The following is a 16,762-nucleotide window of genomic DNA, read 5'->3' as shown; positions in this document are numbered from 1 at the left end:
GGTGCTACGGACACCAAATCCATGGACTTAACACACAAAAAATTGAAAATTTGAGAGATTCTTAAAAACGGGCTTGTAAACACGGAACTGAACGTTAAAAAATTGGTGTGAGTAAACGTGAAGGTTCTCCAACTTATAACAGTGGTCCTCATAAAGTTTTTTGAGAAAAATATTTTGGGTGCTCTGGGGGGCAGATCAATGTGCATTACACATGAAAAACGGAAAATTTGGTCGATTCTTAAGAAAAGCTTATAAATGCAGAAATGAGCGTTAAAAAATGGTGTGAGTATACGCGAAGGTTTTCCCTCACTCATTAAAAAGTCCTCATAAAGTTTTTTGAGAAATTTTTTTTGGGTGCTCCAGGCGCCAAACTCATGGGCTAATACATAAAAATTGGGAAATTTGGGCGATTCTTCAAAAATGACTTGTAAATGCGAAAATGGGTGTTCAAAAAAATGGTGTGAGTATACATGAAGGTTCCCCAACTCAATAATGAGTCCTCACAAACTTTTTTGAGAAAAAAATATTTGATGCTTCGGGCGCTAGATCTATTGGTTAATACACACAAAAAATCAAAGAACGTGCGCGATTCATAAAAAAGAGCTTGTAAATGTAGAAATGAGCGTTAAAAAATGATGTGAGTATGCATGAAGGTTCCCAAATCATAACGGAGGTCTTCATAAATTTTTTTGAGAAAGAATTTTTGGCTGCTCTGGGCGCTAGATGCATGGATTATATAACAAACGAAAAATTAAAAAATTTGGGTATTTTTAAAAATAGGCTTGTAAATGCGAGAATGGGTGTTAAAAATGGCGTGAGTATACGTGTAGGTTACCAACTCATTACGGAGGTCCTTATAAAGTTTTTTGAGAAAAAATATTTGGGTGCTCCTGGTACAAGATCCATTAACTAATACAAATGAAAATTGAGAAATCTTGGCAATTCATAAAAAAAGGTTTGTAAATACGAAAATGAGCATTAAAAATGGTGTGAGTATACGTGAAGGTTCCCAACTCATTATGGAGGTCCTCATAAATTTTTTTGAGAAATTTTTGGGGTGCTCTAAGTGATAGATCCACGGGCAGATACACACAAAAATGAGGCAATTTTTGTGATTCTAAAAAAGGGCTTGCAAATATGGAAATGAACGTTAAAAATGTATACGTGAAGGTTTTTCAACTCATTATGGATATTTTCATAATTTTTTTTGAGAATTTTTTTGGGTGCTCCATGCACTAGATCAATGGGCTATATACTAATACTCATGAAAATCGAGAAATTTGGGCGATTATTAAAAAGGGCTTGTAAATGTGAAAATGTGCATTAAAAATGGTGTGAGTATACTTGAAAGTTTCACAACTTATCACGGAGGTCCTCATAAAGTTTTAAAGAAAAAAATTTGGGTGCTCCGGGCACCATATCCATGACCTAATACACGTAAAAAATTAAAAAATTATGGCGATTCTTAAAAAGGGTTTGTGAATGCGGAAATGAGCGTTAAAGAAATGGTGTGAGTATATCTGAAGGTTTTCCAACTCATTACGTAGGTCCTTATAAAGTTTTTTGAGAAATTTTCTTGGGTGCTCCGAGTGCCAGACCCATGGGCTAATACACATGAAAATCCTCAGGTGATGTTTTAAAAAAGGTTGTAAATGTGAATGGACGTTAAAAAATAGTGTGAGTATATTTGAAGGTTCATCAAATCATTACAGAGGTCCTCTTATAGTATTTTGAGAAAATTATTTTTGGGTGCTGTAGGTGTCAAATATATGGGCTAATAAATACGAAAAATTGGGAAATTCGACGATTCTTAAAGAAGAGCTTGTAAATGTAGAAATGAGCATTCAAACAATGGTATGAGTATATGTGAAGGTTCCCAACTTATTACGGAGATCCTCATAAAGTTTTTTGAGAAAAATATTTCGAGTGATCTGGACGCTAGATTCATGGGCTAATACACACAATAAATTACAAAAAATTGAGAGATTTTTAAAAAGGGCTTGTAAATGTGGAAATGGACATTAAAAGTGCGAGAATACGTGAAGGTTCTTCAACTCATTATTGAGGTCCTCATAAATTATATTGAGAAATTTTGTTTGGTTCATCAGGCGCTAGATTCATGTGCTAATACACAAGAAATTTGAGAAATTTTGAGGATTCTTAAAAATGGTCTTGTAAATGCGGAAATGACGTTAAAGTAATGTGAGCATACAATGAAGGTTCCTAAACTCATTGCGGAGGTCCTCAAAAGTTTCTTGAGAAAAAATTTCTGGTGCTCCAAGCGCTAGATCCATGGGCTAATATACACGTAAAATTTAAAAATTTCGGTGATTTTTTAAAAAAGGCTTGTAAATGTGGAAATGGGCGTTAAAATTTTATGAGTATACTTGAAGTTTCCACAACTTATTACAGAGGACCTCATAAAGTTTTTTGAGAAAAAATATTTGAGTTCTCCGGGCGCCACGTCCATGGGCTAACACACACGAAGAATTGGAGAATTTAAGCGATTCTTAAAAAAATGCTTGTAAATGCAGAAATATCCGTTGAAAAAAATGATGAGTGATGTAAAGGTTCCCCAATTCATAACAGAGGTCCTCATACAAATTTTGAGAATTTTTTTTTTGGGTGTTTCAGACGCCATATCTTTGGGCTAATATCACTTTGCATTATTATAGTATTAGGAATACACTTTTCAATATCACAATGGAGTGTATAACATGAAAAAGTGTAACAAATAAGGAAAAACTAATATACAGAGTTAATGCCTACATTATTTTTGTTAGTACACTCTACCAAATAACTCCTAAATGAGTTCAAATATGAAAAATAAAACACACATAAAGCCAAAGGAATATAAAAAATTTAAATCTCATCACATATAAATAGTATAATTTTCAATAGAAGAGATTTCAAACGAACCCCGTGAATTCAACCTAACTTCGCCCTTTGTTATTTAATTGTAGTTAATGCCAAACTAAAATTTATATTTCTGTCGTATGCCTAATAATATTTCCCACTTAATAGACCTATTTGTCGCAAAGTAGAAAAGAAGATCTAACAATATGAACAATGATTCTTATTGAAAAAAGTATTTTCTTTTTTTGTATTGCTTTTTTCTGTTCTCTTCTTATTGGCTCTAAACTTGCCTATAATTAATTTCACCAACAAAAAAGTATACTTTAAAATTTTAATATTCCCTCTTATCCTTTATTTTTATTTATTTATTAGCCATATATAGAAGCGTATTGGGTCTAAAGAAGGACGAAAGTTGGCACTAAATTAGCATAATTTTAATTAGGTTACATCATCACCTTTTAAACCTTGTCATGTTAATGAATTATAGTGTGCTGCAAATCATTTAATAGATATATATTTAATTGCATAATGGAAGTATGACATTCTATTATTTTGTCATCTCATGGTTGGTACTATATATGAAAATTCACAATGTTTATTGAGCCGCAATATGAGAAAATTTGAAATCAAAAAGGAAAAAGAACAAAAGTTTTGCATTAATTATATTAATTTTGTTTTTTGTTCTACCTTTAGTTTTCAAGACAATGGATATCTTTCACCTAAAAAATTCACAATGGTGAACTTTCTAAGCACACGTTTCGTCTCATTTTTTGTTTTATTTTTTCATTTAGTGTTCCATTAGTTTGTGTAACTTTAATATTTTTTATTTAAGTTAATATAAGAATTATAATATTTTTAATTTTGTTCGAATTTAAACTTAAAATCTTATGATCTCATTTTTATAGTGTTTTTTTTATCTATTGAATTATTTGAACGTTGGCCTATTGACCTTAATTAATTTCTGACAAAGTTATCATACTTCAAGGTGATACAATTTCTAATTGCTAGTAGTGGTTAGGTATGAATTTAACTTCAGCATTTGAAAATAATGAATTTTAACATTTGTAAATGTTAGTTTGACCCCGAGTATGTGTAAATATTATGCTTTATTTTTTGACCTTCAAGTGATAATAATTAATAATAATTGAAATAATGGCTGTTTTATCGTATTTTAATTTAAAGTACAATATAGATTTTTTCCCTCTTAATCTTTGACTTAACATACAACCTCAATTACTCTATTTTTATTCTATTTCAGCTCAAGCCTCAAAAAACGGTACGAGATATTTTTTTTTTAATAGTTTTATTTGAATAAAATTATTGAAGCTTATAGACCTTTTCTGTAGACATTGGCATTAGGGCCATTTTCTAAAATTCAAATATCTGAAGAATAAAAATGAAAAATCAACCAACCACAATTTTGTGGCAAAAACTAATTAACACCCCTCCAAATTGGGGAATGCGAATAACCCCGCTGTACTATATATACACATTATCTTCTTAGTTGCTATTTGCAGGATTCAACTTTCTATGTATAAAAGAATCTCCAAACTTTTTGAAAAGAAAATCTTACAAATTATCACAGTAACTTTTTTAAAAAAATGTATTTCGAAATATTTATGAATTTTCATGAATAAACATAAACGGCTGATCATCACAAATACTATATTCGTCCCATTTTATATGTCACATTTCGGATTTCAAGAGTCAAACAAGTTTATTTTTGACCGTAAATTTTTCATAAATCTTTTAAATATTTTGAATTATTAATTATTGTGACTCATATTACTTTTTACATAGTTTACAAATATATAAATTTCATTTCAAGAAAATTGAAGATTCCATTAGTAAATTTCCAATTAAGCTTAAACTGTTTGACTCTCAAAATATAAAAAGTGTGATATAAACTGAGACAAAGGGAATACTAAAAAAAATAAAGAGACATTTAAATGAAGGTACCACACAGAAGCAATCATATTATTATTGACATAAAGCACAAAAAAACTATTACATCAAATAGAAAAACCTAAAAGAGTAAACTTTAAAGTAAATCTCAAGGAAAACTTACATTATAGCAAACAATAAGCTCCCTTTCTAAATCTAAAATTACATTATACCGATCGATGTTTCGGATTATAATCCCCATCTCAAATCCATCAATCTATTACTTATACTATAAAAATCTCATGATATGTACAAAAAACCAAACAAAACGCTCAGGCAGGCAATATTAAAATTCAGGACGAAGAACAATACCCTAAGTCATTATTTTCAAACACTTTTGGAGGATTTCCCTCTAACAAACAAAAAATAGGCGGAATTGTTAATGTCTCTTGTCCTCCATACGCGTTCCAGCAGAAGGGATCCAACACTAATTCGCCTTTAGCAGGCAAAAGTTCAATGTCTGAAAGTGTTATATTCGTGCAAGGGATAGTGTCACTACAAGCAAAATGCATTGGCGGGCTTCTTATATCATACGTTCCTTTAATACTTGAGTATTCAATATCTGAAACAGACACTGCTGAGGTCCGATTGCTGCAATCTTTCGAAAGACAGTAAAATTGATCGATTATAATGGGGTTACGTACATTGTCCATATGAATGTTGAGAAACGAAACTCCTGATACTGCTCCAAATCCCCCTTGCCATGTCTTGATCCTCACACCGTTGTCTGATTGCTTTATTACTGAGTCACGAACTGTGATGTTTGATACACATGCTCGCGAGTTGTGGTTGCCTAAACTCCCAATGCTGTAAAAATTAGAGTTTAAATTTTATGCACCGACAGTATTCAAAAGTTAAACAAATTATTATTATTATTAGGTCTTACCTTATTCCATGTCCTCCAGGTCCGCATGTGAGATTCCTAATATCCACATCGTAACATCCTGCTCCTATTGACACACAATCGTCACCTAATATTTTAAATTTTTAGTCATATCATATCATTTTCATGTCAGATATATTGCAAACTAGAGTCATAAATACTCGAAGCGAAGTTAATTATGGTACCGTTAGAGATAAGGGAGTCATAAATTTCAACATTGCTGGTTTGCTCAATGTGAATGCCATCAGTGTTGGGACTCCAAATGGGAGCTGTAATGTGAAGGGATTCAATATGCACATTTTTGCAGTTATCAAATCTGAAATTAAATTGGGGGCTATTCTTCATTTTAATTCCTTGCACCGTTAGATTTGAGCTCATGAAGAATCTAATGGCCTGCAATTTACTTACCAAATTAGAATTCAGAAAATTAAAATGAATGAAATAATCTAAACTATTTTTATTTGTTAGAGATGTCTAGTGGTAGAAGTTTATTTTTTCACTTACAATTGGGCTGTCACATGGTCCAGGTAGTGTACTTCCTTTAGGTCCCTGTTGTAGTTAAAGTGTACTGAGGATTAGATAGTTTATATGTATAAAGATTATTGAAAATAACCGACGCATGAATTGTGATAGGATAGTTGGACTCCCCCCTTAATAAAATAATTTTGGGTTCAAGCTAAGTGAATAGAAAATATCTTGTTGCGAGAGTTACCTCTAGAAATAAGCGCTACAATACACGAATCTAAATTAATTGAATTCAACGCAGATACTGAAACTCAAATAAAAATAGAAAAAAAGATTATTGAAATCAACCACTATCCCATATATAGTGGAGTAAAGAGAAAGAACAGTATCATTGTGCTGGATTGATAAATACTCATCCATTTTTAATCAGAAATCTCGATTTGAATTTCTTTAAATAAGAAATCGCCTCTTTATTTTATAGGACTATTTAATAATATGGATATCAAACACTTATCGAGACATGGATACTAATCTACTCCCCAATCCCCATATATACATACCTTATGGGGTTTACAAGGAAGATTCCACCACTCTTCTCCTCTTCCATCTATGACGCCTCCACCTTGTAATGACAACTCATTTACTCTATAAAATACCAGCCACTGCCGCTTACTGGTTTTGCTTGGCCACGACTCTGGTCCATCTGGTGGCATTATTGTTCCTTCCAACTTCCATATTGGCACACAAATTTAGTTATTTACATAATAATACAAAATTATTCTCTTTCGTTTTAATTTAGGTAATATAGTTTATTTAAATATAAAAATTAAAGAAAAGACATGTCATGACAAGTTAATTTTTTTTTTTTGGTAAAAACATGTTAATTAAGAGTAAATACGAAATTCATAATTAAATTATTTCTAAATATATCATCCCTTTTAAAATATACTACTATAAATGATCAAACAACTAATCTCACATAAAAAGGGGTGATAGAATAAGACACAAAAATCCATCTATTTCATATAGTGCAACACTTTTCTCATTTTTTAATATGTTAAAACAAAATGTCATCTGAAAAGTTTTTAATTTTAAAACTTTATATCCTTAATGACATGGTCAAAAAGCTCTAAAGATATTTTTACAATTTCTTTCTTTATTTTGTGTTTAATTTTGATGCCAATCAAACACAAAATTTGATGAAGTTATTAATGAAAAGAAAAGTAATGACATGGTCAAAAAGTTCTAAAGATATTTTTACAATTTCTTTCTTTATTTTGTGTTTAATTTTGATGTCAAATCAAACACAAAATTTGATGAAGTTAATGAGATGAAAAGTAACAATATTATACTTGATGAACTGATTTATAGTCAGACAAACATCTGAAATTCATTTGTCAGACTACATCACATAGGAAAGGATAAAATAGTTGCATCTGTACCTGAAACACCAAGCCACTTTGACAAGGACCAGTAAAAATAGTAGATTGAATCATAAATGAGTAACCAAGAGGAACATGAATAACAGCTGACTGAACTTGGCAGGCAGCATCCCACGCTGCCTTAAAACCTTCAGTATCATCCGTAACACCATCACCTACGGCACCAAAAGACCTCACATCATAAACCCCTTCGTCCCCTGCGGGGGGTGAAGGCTCAGGTGAAATTGAAGGTGGATACGATATGTGTGAATTATGCTTATGTTGTTTCTTGTTATTATGATGACCGCGGTGTCCGTGGTGATGATACCTAGCAGTAACAACATGACTACATAATAATAATAATAATAATGCAAATGTCATGTAAAATGTAACAAGTAGGGTACTTGATAGTGATGCCATGTCAATCTGTCTTAAGTGAACAAATTGATGAAAATGACTTGTGTGTTGAAACGTTACTTTCAAATTGGATACTGAAGAATGAGGGAATTTCAAGAATTAAGGAAAAGACTGTGAGTTGTTCAGAAAGTGGAAAGGAACTTAGCATTGGAAGAGTTTTTATGGAGGGAATTTTGTGTCAACTTGCACATAAATATATTATAATATATTATATTATATAGTACTAAAAGGAAAAAAGGGGAGTTAGTGTGAATGTTTGAGCACTAGTGCATGCAGAAGCCAAAAGGCTGAGTACATTTATCTAATTTTTGCCTTTGTACTCATGGTTGACGTGCCCGTATATATAGCTGACTACTTACATGCCTATAGTGTGGTATGCAAGGTTTTGATTAGACTAGTGTCATCACGTCTGTTTAATCAAACTTTTAAAATTAACTTATTTTTGAAAAAGTAATTTTGGATGAGCAGTTACTAAGTGTTTGATCAAAGATGTGTTCAATATATTAAAATGTCATTTGACAACTTTAATAAAATAAAGAGTTTTTAATCTTATAATCTTAAATATCAAAATGTCATTTGAATAGTGGAATACTAAATATGTCAGGTAGAAAGTTAGTACAATAATATTTTTTTGATAAATAGACATAAAAAAGGTAAAACAAACAAATTAAAATAAAAATGAAGAGACGATGCAAGCTTTGGCCGACCGGTTCATTTGTACTCAAATGTAATTTCCCTGTGGATTATAACTTATATATAAAAATTCATTGAAATTGCAACAAAATATAGTAAAGTGTATCTATACTTACAAAGATACAAATTTTAAAATTCATCCCAGTTAGTATCATTCATGTACATACATACAATTTTAATTGAAGTTTTCCACAAAGTGGTGTTGGGCAACACCACTTAAAAGGATGCATGTCTCCGCTAATGCAGACCTATATATATATACACAATAGGTTTCTCTTCTGTGTCCGTATCTACAATAAATGTGAATTCGCGATGAGAGGTTTTATAAGGGGTAAAACACTCTCTAACAAAGGGCAAATTTGTATGTCAGAGACTCAAATCTGAACTGATTAAAAATAAAAGAATATTTATCACTCCACCAAAGTCCTCGTTGGTAATGCAAATTCCTATATAACTTTATCAACAAGAGATGTAACATTTACATTACATTAGTTAGAGTGGCTATCTAGGCCTTATATATAGTTAAACCAAATAGTATACTGTTACAGGAAATAGGGCATTTAGACAACAGACATTGGCCTTTTAGTAGGCCGCGCATGCAGTGACTCTGCCCCTTAGAAAAAAAAAGGTAAAAACAGAAGCCTTTTGAGTGCGTGTGGTGGTGGGTGAATGGCCATTAACTTCAAAAAAGTCGTGTATAGATATCGTGGCAGCAGAGTCAGGAGATTTACTAAGATTAAGTTTAAATAATATGAAATAAAAAATTAAAAAAAAGGTTCAATAATATAATAAATATATATCTATATATATACACACACAATTAACCATGTATATATAAGCGGTATAATTCTTCAAAAAGAAATTCGAATAAACTCTTCCACGCTATCCGACTACATAACCCTCACCTAGATCCTTCGGCTAGCTAGCTACCCCCATGTTATTCCCCATAACTTTTCACTTTTTTTCTCTGGTCCCAATTGTGTTTTTATTTTTTTTATTGTCTTTCCACTTTGGTCAAAAATTAATAACCCTTCTGCCACACAGTAATTACTTTTTCTAATACCTGTAAAGATAATACTAGTTGCATATACTTAATTATAAACATTCCACAATTAAGTGATACGTCTGATAAACGTTGGTACTGCCAGAGAATTTCAGAAAATTAAAGTAAACATAATTTAATTAGTACACTTATAGTGTAGTGACTAAGAAAGTAAGATTCTCCTCAGAGATGATCAGATTCGTCTTATGTTGAATCGCTCGATTCACTAAACCATTTCAACTTCACAATTTTTTTTTTAAAAAAAGGCGCTGCCATGGGCAGTGACGAAATTAAGATTTTTAATAAGGGGTTCAAAATCTGAAAAAGTAAACATATGAACTAATTGAAGGGGGTTCACCATCTACTGTATAGTGTATATACATAAAAAATAATTTTGATCATGTGTAAATAGTACTCCCTCCGTTTAAAAAAGAATGATCCTATTTCTTTTTTATGCTGTTTAAGAAAAAATGTCCCTTTTGCTTTTTTGGCAACACCTTAACTTTAACTTTCCACGTGGCATATTTAAGACCACAAGATTAAATGACATTTTGGTAAATTTGACATTACTTTAATTTAGAATCACAAGATTAAAAAATCTTCTTTCTTTTATTAAACTCCATTTCAAGTCAAACTAGGTCATCATTTTTTAAACGAAGAGAGTAAATTTTTTGCCCAAGGGGGTTCATCTTGATACACTATTGGCTCCGCCCCTGACCACGAGTATGCTTGAGTGGTTAGCAGATGGATTTTCCACGTGAAAGATTTGAAATTGAATTTAATATTTGTCTATTATTCGGTTATGAGCTTGTTGCATGAGACTTTCTCTATTGTGATTTAAATTTTTTATGTGATTTATAAACTATGGTATAATGACCAGGTTACAACGATGTGCTTAATAGTTATATGGGCTATGACAATAATCACTACTAATTGAGTGCAGTAAGATACCAAATTAGTAAAGTAATCATTGAAGACAGAAAGCATGAATTCTTGTGGTCCTGAAAATACTTAACTTCCATATCCATTGATAACTTTAACACAACTTCAAGACAAAGTTGTGTGGAGAAAATTAAATGAAAGGTGTCAAATAAGTCTTAGTTTGGTTTTTGGTGACAGATTGACCAAGAGCTGATTAAATCTTCTTTAAAATGTAATTAACTAAATTTTGGACTAAATTAATGTTTTTAAAATTTATGGTTTGCTATAGCACACGAAAATCGTCGAAATGAGGGGTATGCTCGCTTCGGGGGTCGTTTGACCTTCAAAATGGGTCAAACGGGCCGTGAGGGCCATCCGGATGCATAGACAAGGTCTTGGCGGACGTCCACAAAAAACATTTGCATTTTTGACGTCGGAATCCGGATCACCCCAAAAATGGTTTGCTATAGCACACGAAAATCATCGAAATGAGGGGTATGCTCGCTTCGGGGCTCGTTTGACCTTCAAAATATGTCGGACGGGCCGTGAGGGACAACTGGATGTATAGACAAGGTCTTGACAGACGTCCGCAAAAAAATTTGGCATTTTTGACGTCGGAATCCGGATCACCCAAAAAATGGTTTGCTATAGCATACGAAAATCGTCGAAATGAGGGGTATGCTCGCTTTGGGGCTCGTTTGACCTTCAAAATGGGTCAGACAGGCCGTGAGGGACAACCGGATGCATAGACAAGGTCATGACGGATGTCTTGAAATTTTTGACGTTGGAATCCGGAACCCAAAAAATGGTTTGTTATAGCACATGAAAATCATCGAAATGAGGGGTATGCTCGCTTCAGGGCTCGTTTGACCTTCAAAATGGGTCAAACAGGCCGTGAGGGCCAATCGGATGCATAGACAAGGTCATGACGGACGTCCACAAAAAATTTGGCATTTTTGACGTCGGAATCTGGATCACCCAAAAAATGGTTTTCTATAGCAGGCGAAAATCGTCGAAATGAGGGGTATGCTCGCTTCGAGGCTCGTTTGACCTTCAAAATGGGTCGGATGGGCCCTGAGGGCCAACCAGATGCATAGAAAAGGTCTTGACGGACGTCCACAAAAAAATTTGGCATTTTTGACGTCGGAATCCGGATCACCCAAAAAATGGTTTGCTATAGCACACGAAAATCGTCGAAANAAATGAGGGGTATGCTCGCTTCGGGGTTCGTTTGACCTTCAAAATGGGTCGGACGGGCCGTGAGGGCCAACCAAATTCATAGACAATGTCTTGACGGACGTCCACAAAAAAATTTGGCATTTTTGACGTCGTAATCCGGATCATTCAAAAAATGCTTTGCTATAGCACATGAAAATCGTACAAATGAGAGGTATGCTCGCTTCGAGGCTCGTTTGACCTTCAAAATGGGTCGGACGGGCCGTGAGGGCCAACCAAATGCATAGACAAGGTCTTGACGGACGTCCACAAATAAATTTGGTATTTTTTACGCCGGAATCCGGATCACCCAAAAAATGGTTTGCTATAGCACACGAAACTCGTCGAAATGAGGGGTATGCTCGCTTCGGGGGCTCGTTTGACCTTGAAAATGGGTCGGACGGGCCGTGAGAGCCAACCGGATGCATAGAAAAGGTCTTGACGGACGTCCACAAAAAAATTTGGCATTTTTGACGTCAGAATCCGGATCACCCAAAAAATGGTTTGCTATAGCACACGAAAATCATCGAAATGAGGGGTATGCTCGCTTCGGGGCTTGTTTGACCTTCAAAATGGGTCAGACGGGCCGTGAGGGCGAACCGGATGCATAGACAAGGTCTTGACGGCCGTCCACAAAAAAATTTGGCATTTTTGACGTCAGAATCCGGATCACCCAAAAAATGGTTTGCTATAGCACACGAAAATCATCGAAATGAGGGGTATGCTCGCTTCGGGGCTTGTTTGACCTTCAAAATGGGTCAGACGGGCCGTGAGGGCGAACCGGATGCATAGACAAGGTCTTGACGGCCGTCCACAAAAAAATTTGGCATTTTTGACGTCAGAATCCGGATCACCCAAAAAATGGTTTGCTATAGCACACGAAAATCATCGAAATGAGGGGTATGCTCGCTTCGGGGCTTGTTTGACCTTCAAAATGGGTCAGACGGGCCGTGAGGGCGAACCGGATGCATAGACAAGGTCTTGACGGCCGTCCACAAAAAAATTTGGCATTTTTGACGTCAGAATCCGGATCACCCAAAAAATGGTTTGCTATAGCACACGAAAATCATCGAAATGAGGGGTATGCTCGCTTCGGGGCTTGTTTGACCTTCAAAATGGGTCAGACGGGCCGTGAGGGCGAACCGGATGCATAGACAAGGTCTTGACGGCCGTCCACAAAAAAATTTGGCATTTTTGACGTCAGAATCCGGATCACCCAAAAAATGGTTTGCTATAGCACACGAAAATCATCGAAATGAGGGGTATGCTCGCTTCGGGGCTTGTTTGACCTTCAAAATGGGTCAGACGGGCCGTGAGGGCGAACCGGATGCATAGACAAGGTCTTGACGGCCGTCCACAAAAAAATTTGGCATTTTTGACGTCAGAATCCGGATCACCCAAAAAATGGTTTGCTATAGCACACGAAAATCATCGAAATGAGGGGTATGCTCGCTTCGGGGCTTGTTTGACCTTCAAAATGGGTCAGACGGGCCGTGAGGGCGAACCGGATGCATAGACAAGGTCTTGACGGCCGTCCACAAAAAAATTTGGCATTTTTGACGTCAGAATCCGGATCACCCAAAAAATGGTTTGCTATAGCACACGAAAATCATCGAAATGAGGGGTATGCTCGCTTCGGGGCTTGTTTGACCTTCAAAATGGGTCAGACGGGCCGTGAGGGCGAACCGGATGCATAGACAAGGTCTTGACGGCCGTCCACAAAAAAATTTGGCATTTTTGACGTCAGAATCCGGATCACCCAAAAAATGGTTTGCTATAGCACACGAAAATCATCGAAATGAGGGGTATGCTCGCTTCGGGGCTTGTTTGACCTTCAAAATGGGTCAGACGGGCCGTGAGGGCGAACCGGATGCATAGACAAGGTCTTGACGGCCGTCCACAAAAAAATTTGGCATTTTTGACGTCAGAATCCGGATCACCCAAAAAATGGTTTGCTATAGCACACGAAAATCATCGAAATGAGGGGTATGCTCGCTTCGGGGCTTGTTTGACCTTCAAAATGGGTCAGACGGGCCGTGAGGGCGAACCGGATGCATAGACAAGGTCTTGACGGCCGTCCACAAAAAAATTTGGCATTTTTGACGTCAGAATCCGGATCACCCAAAAAATGGTTTGCTATAGCACACGAAAATCATCGAAATGAGGGGTATGCTCGCTTCGGGGCTTGTTTGACCTTCAAAATGGGTCAGACGGGCCGTGAGGGCGAACCGGATGCATAGACAAGGTCTTGACGGCCGTCCACAAAAAAATTTGGCATTTTTGACGTCAGAATCCGGATCACCCAAAAAATGGTTTGCTATAGCACACGAAAATCATCGAAATGAGGGGTATGCTCGCTTCGGGGCTTGTTTGACCTTCAAAATGGGTCAGACGGGCCGTGAGGGCGAACCGGATGCATAGACAAGGTCTTGACGGCCGTCCACAAAAAAATTTGGCATTTTTGACGTCAGAATCCGGATCACCCAAAAAATGGTTTGCTATAGCACACGAAAATCATCGAAATGAGGGGTATGCTCGCTTCGGGGCTTGTTTGACCTTCAAAATGGGTCAGACGGGCCGTGAGGGCGAACCGGATGCATAGACAAGGTCTTGACGGCCGTCCACAAAAAAATTTGGCATTTTTGACGTCGGAATTTGGATCACCCAAAAAATGGTTTGCTATAGCACACAAAAATTGTCGAAATGAGGGGTATGCTCGCTTCTGGGCTCGTTTGACCTTCAAAATGGGTCAAACGGGCCGTGAGGGCCAACCGGATGCATAGAAAAGGTGTTGGCGGAGGTCCACAAAATTTTTTTGCATTTTTGACATTGGAATCCGGATCACCCAAAAAATGGTTTGCTATAGCACACGAAAATCGTCAAAATGAGGGGTATGCTCGCTTCGGGGCTCGTTTGACCTTCAAAATATGTCTGACGGGCCGTGAGGGACAACCGAATGTATAGACAAGGTCTTGACGGACTGCCACAAAAAAATTTGGCATTTTTGACATCGGAATCCGGATCACCCAAAAATGGTTTGTCNCTATAGCACATGAAAATCGTCGAAATGAGGGGTATGCTCGCTTCGGGGCTCGTTTGACCTTCAAAATGGGTCGGACGGGCCGTGAGGCACAACCGGATGCATAGAAAATGTCTTGACGGACGTCCACGAAAAAATTTGGCATTTTTGACGTCGGAATCCGGATCACCCAAAAAATGGTTTGCTATAGCACACGAAAATCGTCGAAATGAGGGGTATGCTCGCTTCGGGGCTCGTTTGACTTTCAAAATGGGTCGAACGGGCCGTTAGGGACAACTGGATGCATAGACATGGTCTTGACGGACGTCCACAAAAAAATTTGGCATTTTTGACGTCGGAATTAGGATCACCCCAAAAATGTTTTGCTATAGCACACGAAAATTGTCGAAATGAGGGGTGTTCTCGCTTTGGGGCTCGTTTGACCTTCAAAATGGGTCGGACGGGTCGTGAGGGCCAACCAGATGCATAGACAAGGTCTTGACGGACGTCCACAAAAAAATATGGCATTTTTGACGTCGAAATCCGGATCACCCGAAAAATGGTTTGCTATAGCACACGAAAATCGTTGAAATGAGGGGTATGCTAGCTTCGGGGCTCGTTTGACCTTCAAAATGGGTCAGACGGTCCCTGAGGGACAACATGATGCATAGACAAGGTCTTGACGGACGTTCATAAAAAAATTTGGCATTTTTGACATTCGAATCCGGATCACCCAAAAAATGGTTCGCTATAGCACACGAAAATTGTCGAAATGAGGGATATGCTTGCTTCGGGGCTCGTTTGACCTTCAAAATGGGTCGGATGGGCCGTGAGGGCCAACCGGATGCATAGACAAGGTCTTGACAGATGTCCACAAAAAAATTTGGCATTGCTGAAGTCGGAATCTGGATCATCCAAAAAATGGTTTGCTATAGCACTCAAAAATCGTCGAAATGAGGGGTATGCTCGCTTCGCGGCTCGTTTGACCTTCTAAATGGGTCGGAAGGGCTGTGAGGGCCAACCGGATGCATAGACAAGGTCTTGACGGACGTCCACAAAAAAATTTGGCATTTTTGACATCGCAATCCGGATCACCCAAAAAATCGTTTGATATAGCACACGAAAATCGTCGAAATGAGGGGTATGCTCGCTTCGCGGCTCGTTTGACCTTCTAAATGGGTCGGAAGGGCTGTGAGGGCCAACCGGATGCATAGACCAGGGCTTGACGGACGGCCACCAAAAAATTTGGCATTTTTGACGTCGCAATCCGGATCACCCAAAAAATCGTTTGATATAGCACACGAAAATCGTCGAAATGAGGGGTATGCTCACTTTGGGGCTCGTTTGACTTTCATAATGGGTCGGACGGGTCGTGAGGGCAAATCGGATGCATAGAAAAGGTCTTGAAGGACGTCCACAAAAAAATTTGGCATTTTTGACGTCGGAATCCGGATCACTCGAAAAATGGTTTGCTATAGCACACGAAAATCGTCGAAATGAGGGGTATGCTCGCTTCGGGGCTCGTTTGACCTTCAAAATGGGTCATACAGGCCGTGAGGGACAAACGGATGCATAGACAAGGTCTGGACGGACGTCCACAAAAAAATTTGGCATTTTTGACATGCGAATCCGGATCACCCAAAAAATGGTTTGCCATAGCACACAAAAATTGTCAAAATAAGGGGTATGCTCGCTTCGAGGCTCAATTGACCTTCAAAATGGGTCAAACGGGCCGTGAGGGCCAACCGGATGCATAGACAAGGTCTTGACGGACGTCCACAAAAAATTTTGGCATTTTTGACATCGGAATCCGGATCACCCAAAAATGGTTTGCTATTGCACATGAAAATCGTCGAAATGAGGCGTATGCTCGCTTCGGGGCTCGT

At 37.0% G+C, this 16,762-nt stretch overlaps 1 protein-coding gene across 1 annotated transcript; it reads right to left on the bottom strand.

The window, feature by feature from the left end:
- Positions 1–4,812: 4,812 nt before the first annotated feature.
- On the bottom strand, positions 4,813–8,133 carry LOC107029442 (polygalacturonase At1g48100). Its single transcript, XM_015230857.2, has 6 exons — positions 7,591–8,133; positions 6,709–6,876; positions 6,188–6,232; positions 5,869–6,076; positions 5,687–5,771; positions 4,813–5,607 (listed from the first exon to the last, which is right to left on the bottom strand). Exons 1-6 carry the CDS (start codon positions 7,987–7,989, stop codon positions 5,094–5,096), a joined length of 1,419 nt encoding a protein of 472 aa, XP_015086343.1. The 5' UTR covers positions 7,990–8,133; the 3' UTR covers positions 4,813–5,093.
- Positions 8,134–16,762: the final 8,629 nt, after the last annotated feature.

Source organism: Solanum pennellii, chromosome 1 (genome assembly GCF_001406875.1).
Source record: "Solanum pennellii chromosome 1, SPENNV200".
Classification (NCBI taxonomy): Eukaryota; Viridiplantae; Streptophyta; class Magnoliopsida; order Solanales; family Solanaceae; genus Solanum; species Solanum pennellii.
The sequence above is the reverse complement of the archived record's forward strand: the minus strand, read 5'-3'. Positions and strand labels throughout refer to the sequence as shown.

What these genes read in the sequence shown, in the direction of transcription:
- LOC107029442 (XM_015230857.2), bottom strand. Translation starts at nt 7,989, where the DNA reads ATGGCATCACTATCAAGTACCCTACTTGTTACATTTTACATGACATTT. An exon ending in AAAGTGGCTTGGTGTTTCAG is followed by an intron (nt 6,877 to 7,590) that starts GTACAGATGCAA and finishes CCAATATGGAAG; the next exon opens with TTGGAAGGAACAATAATGCC. An exon ending in TGACTCCCTTATCTCTAACG is followed by an intron (nt 5,772 to 5,868) that starts GTACCATAATTA and finishes TTAAAATATTAG; the next exon opens with GTGACGATTGTGTGTCAATA.